The following is a 5000-nucleotide window of genomic DNA, read 5'->3' as shown; positions in this document are numbered from 1 at the left end:
GACTAGTTTAAAGTTATCTTCATTGAAAAGTACAGTGCTTTTCCTTCAAAAATAAGGACATTTACATGTGACCCCAAACTTTTGAACGGTAGTGTACATACATACATATACAGTGGGGCAAAAAAGTATTTAGTCAGCCACCCATTGATTGTCAATGGGTGGCTGACTAAATACTTTTTTGCCCCACTGTATATACTGTACATACATATATATATATATATATATATATATATATATATATATATATTTATATACTGTACGTATCTATATATATACATACATATATATACATACATATATATACTGTACATGTACATATACATATATATATATATATATATATATATATATATATATATATATATATATATATATATATATATACTTATATATCTTATTCATGCATGTGCACTGGTTACTACCTTGTTACTAAATTGGCTACTACTTTGGTTACTACATTGGTCACAAACTTGGTTAATAACTTTTTTACTGACTTGGTTACTAACTTGGTCACTACATTTTACTATGTTGGTTACTAACTTGGTTACTACCTTTTTTACTTCCCTGGTTACTTCCTTGGTTACTTCTTTCTTACTATGTGGGTTACTACTTATTTTAATCTTGGTTACTTTTTTTTAAACTACCCTGGTTACTACCTTAGTGAACTAACTTTGTTACTAACTTGGTAAATAGATTGGTTAGTACCTTGGTTACTATCTCGGTTACTTTCTTTTTACTACCCTGGTTATTACCTCAGTGACCAATTTAACTGGGTTACATTGATCACTAACTGGGTTACTATCTTACCATGGTTAGTAACTTGGTTAATACCTTTTTTACTACCCTGGTTATTACATTGGTTACTTGTTTACTAACTAGATTAATACATTGGTTACTAACTTTGTTACAAACTTGGTATATATTTTTTTACTATCTTGGTTACTATCTTTTAACTACTTGGTTTCTACCCCAGTTAGTGACTAACACACTTATTTGGTTACTTCCCTGATTACTAACGCGGTTACTACCTTTTTTTACTGTCTTGGTTACTTTCTTTTTCCTACCCTGGTTATTATTTCAGTTACTATCTGTGCTACTACCTAGCTTACTAACTTGGTTACAGTGGTCACTAACTTAATTAAAAACTTGGTTGTGAACTTAGTCACTACCTTATACTACCTTGGTGACAACATTGGTCAGTAGTTTGAACTACCTTTTCTACTGCATCGGTTGCTACCTTGGTAACTACCATGGTTACTACCTTGTTGACTACCGTGGTTACTACCTTGTTGACTAACGTGGTTACTACCTTGTTGACTAACGTGGTTACTACCTTGTTGACTACCATGGTTACTACCTTGTTGACTACCATGGTTACTACATTGTTTACTACCATGGTTACTACCTTGTTGACTACCATGGTTCCTACCTTGTTGACTACCATGGTTACTACCTTGTTGACTACCATGGTTCCTACCTTGTTGATTACCATGGTTACTACCTTGTTGACTAACGTGGTTCCTACCTTGGATTTGAAGAAGAGTCCGATGACTCCTTTGGAGCGTCTATCTGCAGTGCGGTCTGAGGTGATGGAGAGAGACTTGCTGTCTCTCCTGGCTGCAGCAGACACGTCTACTTCCTCTGCTGCGCTCACCACCGCCAGAGACAAACCTGTGAGCACACAGTAACAACATGTTGTCATGCCAACATGAGTGGGGTTAACAATCAGACAACAGTTTTGTGTGAGTCACCTGTAATGGCCGGCAGAGACCTGGAGTTGGCCGAGCTCAAAGTCACATTTCCACTATTTGGATCCGACAAGTTGGTTTCACTGCGGAACTCCTGCTTCTTTGACAGCTAGGGGGCGACAGAGATGCTCTCACGACAAGAGGAGACTAAAAAGTGATGATGTCGGTGACGTCGTCTTTACCCGTTTGTAGTCCAGAGTGTTGGTGTGCTCCTTCTCCTCCGTGATGAAGATCATGCTGCTCCTCTTCTTCTTCTTCTTGCTCTTCCTCAGTTTCACCTCAGAGTCGCCCACCGTCACGACGTCCTCGTCCACCGTGCTGATGCTGCCGCTGGAGCGCGGCAAAGTGCTGCCCAAAGACCACTCGGGAGGGAAGTCTCTGCAAAGGAAGGTGGAGAAGTCCATGAATAATATTTGTCCGTGTCTAGTGTCCATGATATCAATATATCCACTACTTACTGTCAATGTCTACTAAAACTGTCAATACCCATCACTCAAGTCACTGTCTATTACACCTGTCAATACCCATCATGCAAGTCACTGTCTATTACACCTGTCAATACCCATCATGCAAGTCACTGTCTATTACACCTGTCAATACCCATCATGCAAGTCACTGTCTATTACACCTGTCAATACCCATCATGCAACTCAATGTCTATTACACCTGTCAATACCCATCATGCAAGTCACTGTCTATTACACCTGTCAATACCCATCATGCAAGTCACTGTCTATTACACCTGTCAATACCCATCATGCAAGTCACTGTCTATTACACCTGTCAATACCCATCATGCAAGTCACTGTCTATTACACCTGTCAATACCCATCATGCAACTCAATGTCTATTACACCTGTCAATACCCATCATGCAAGTCACTGTCTATTACACCTGTCAACACCCATCATGCATGTCACTGTCTATTACACCTGTCAATACCCATCATGCAAGTCACTGTCTATTACACCTGTCAACACCCATCATGCATGTCACTGTCTATTACACCTGTCAATACCCATCATGCAAGTCACTGTCTATTACACCTGTCAACACCCATCATGCATGTCACTGTCTATTACACCTGTCAATACCCATCATGCAAGTCACTGTCTATTACACCTGTCAATACCCATCATGCAAGTCACTGTCTATTACACCTGTCAATACCCATCATGCAACTCAATGTCTATTACACCTGTCAATACCCATCATGCAAGTCATTGTCTATTACACCTGTAAACACCCATCATGCAAGTCACTGTCTATTACACCTGTCAATACCCATCATGCAAGTCACTGTCTATTACACCTGTCAATACCATCATGCAAGTCACTGTCTATTACACCTGTCAATACCCATCATGCAAGTCACTGTCTATTACACCTGTCAATACCCATCATGCAAGTCACTGTCTATTACACCTGTCAATACCCATCATGCACGTCACTGTCTATTACACCTGTCAATACCCATCATGCAAGTCACTGTCTATTACACCTGTCAATACCCATCATGCAAGTCAATGTCTATTACACCTGTCAATACCCATCATGCAAGTCAATGTCTATTACACCTGTCAATACCCATCATGCAAGTCACTGTCTATTACACCTGTCAATACCCATCATGCAAGTCACTGTCTATTACACCTGTCAATACCATCATGCAAGTCACTGTCTATTACACCTGTCAATACCCATCATGCAAGTCACTGTCTATTACACCTGTCAATACCCATCATGCAAGTCACTGTCTATTACACCTGTCAATACCCATCATGCAAGTCACTGTCTATTACACCTGTCAATACCATCATGCAAGTCACTGTCTATTACACCTGTCAATACCATCATGCAAGTCACTGTCTATTACACCTGTCAATACCCATCATGCAAGTCACTGTCTATTACACCTGTCAATACCCATCATGCAAGTCACTGTCTATTACACCTGTCAATACCATCATGCAAGTCACTGTCTATTACACCTGTCAATACCCATCATGCAAGTCACTGTCTATTACACCTGTCAATACCCATCATGCAAGTCACTGTCTATTACACCTGTCAATACCCATCATGCAAGTCACTGTCTATTACACCTGTCAATACCCATCATGCAACTCAATGTCTATTACACCTGTCAATACCCATCATGCAAGTCACTGTCTATTACACCTGTCAATACCCATCATGCAAGTCACTGTCTATTACACCTGTCAATACCATCATGCAAGTCACTGTCTATTACACCTGTCAATACCCATCATGCAAGTCACTGTCTATTACACCTGTCAATACCCATCATGCAAGTCACTGTCTATTACACCTGTCAATACCCATCATGCAAGTCACTGTCTATTACACCTGTCAATACCCATCATGCAAGTCACTGTCTATTACACCTGTCAATACCATCATGCAAGTCACTGTCTATTACACCTGTCAATACCCATCATGCAAGTCACTGTCTATTACACCTGTCAATACCCATCATGCAAGTCACTGTCTATTACACCTGTCAATACCCATCATGCAAGTCACTGTCTATTACACCTGTCAATACCCATCATGCAAGTCACTGTCTATTACACCTGTCAATACCCATCATGCAAGTCACTGTCTATTACACCTGTCAATACCCATCATGCAAGTCACTGTCTATTACACCTGTCAATACCCATCATGCAAGTCACTGTCTATTACACCTGTCAATACCCATCATGCAAGTCAATGTCTATTACACCTGTCAATACCCATCATGCAAGTCACTGTCTATTACACCTGTCAATACCCATCATGCAAGTCACTGTCTATTACACCTGTCAATACCCATTATACATGTCAATGTCCATTATACATGTCAATGTCCATTATATATGTAAATGTCCATTATATCTCTCAATACACATTATACATGTCAATGTCCATTATATATGTAAATGTCCATTATACATGTAAATGTCCATTATACCTCTCAATGTCCATTATACATGTACATGTCTATTATACCTGTCAATGTCTATTATACCTGTATATGTCCATTATACATGTAAATGTCTACTACACATGTCCATGTCCATTATATATGTAAATGTCCATTATACCTCTCAATGTCCATTATACATGTACATGTCTATTATACCTCTCAATGTCCATTATATAAGTAAATGTCCATTATGTATGTAAATGTCCATTATACATGTCAATGTCCATTACACCTGTCAATGTCCATTATAGCTGTCAATG

General features: G+C 39.3%; 1 protein-coding gene across 1 annotated transcript in view; it reads right to left on the bottom strand.

Moving 5' to 3' along the window:
• dock2 (dedicator of cytokinesis 2) overlaps positions 1-5000 on the bottom strand; it is an 83668-nt gene that overhangs the window by 4406 nt on the left and 74262 nt on the right. Inside the window, exons 21-23 of the mRNA XM_062043928.1 lie at positions 1931-2126; positions 1752-1857; positions 1526-1671 (exon numbers count right to left, since the gene is read on the bottom strand). Coding sequence (XP_061899912.1) covers positions 1526-1671; positions 1752-1857; positions 1931-2126 — 448 coding nt within the window. The remainder of the gene's footprint in view (positions 1-1525; positions 1672-1751; positions 1858-1930; positions 2127-5000) is intronic.

This window comes from Entelurus aequoreus, linkage group LG04 (assembly GCF_033978785.1).
Source record: "Entelurus aequoreus isolate RoL-2023_Sb linkage group LG04, RoL_Eaeq_v1.1, whole genome shotgun sequence".
NCBI lineage: Eukaryota > Metazoa > Chordata > Actinopteri > Syngnathiformes > Syngnathidae > Entelurus > Entelurus aequoreus.
The sequence above is the reverse complement of the archived record's forward strand: the minus strand, read 5'-3'. Positions and strand labels throughout refer to the sequence as shown.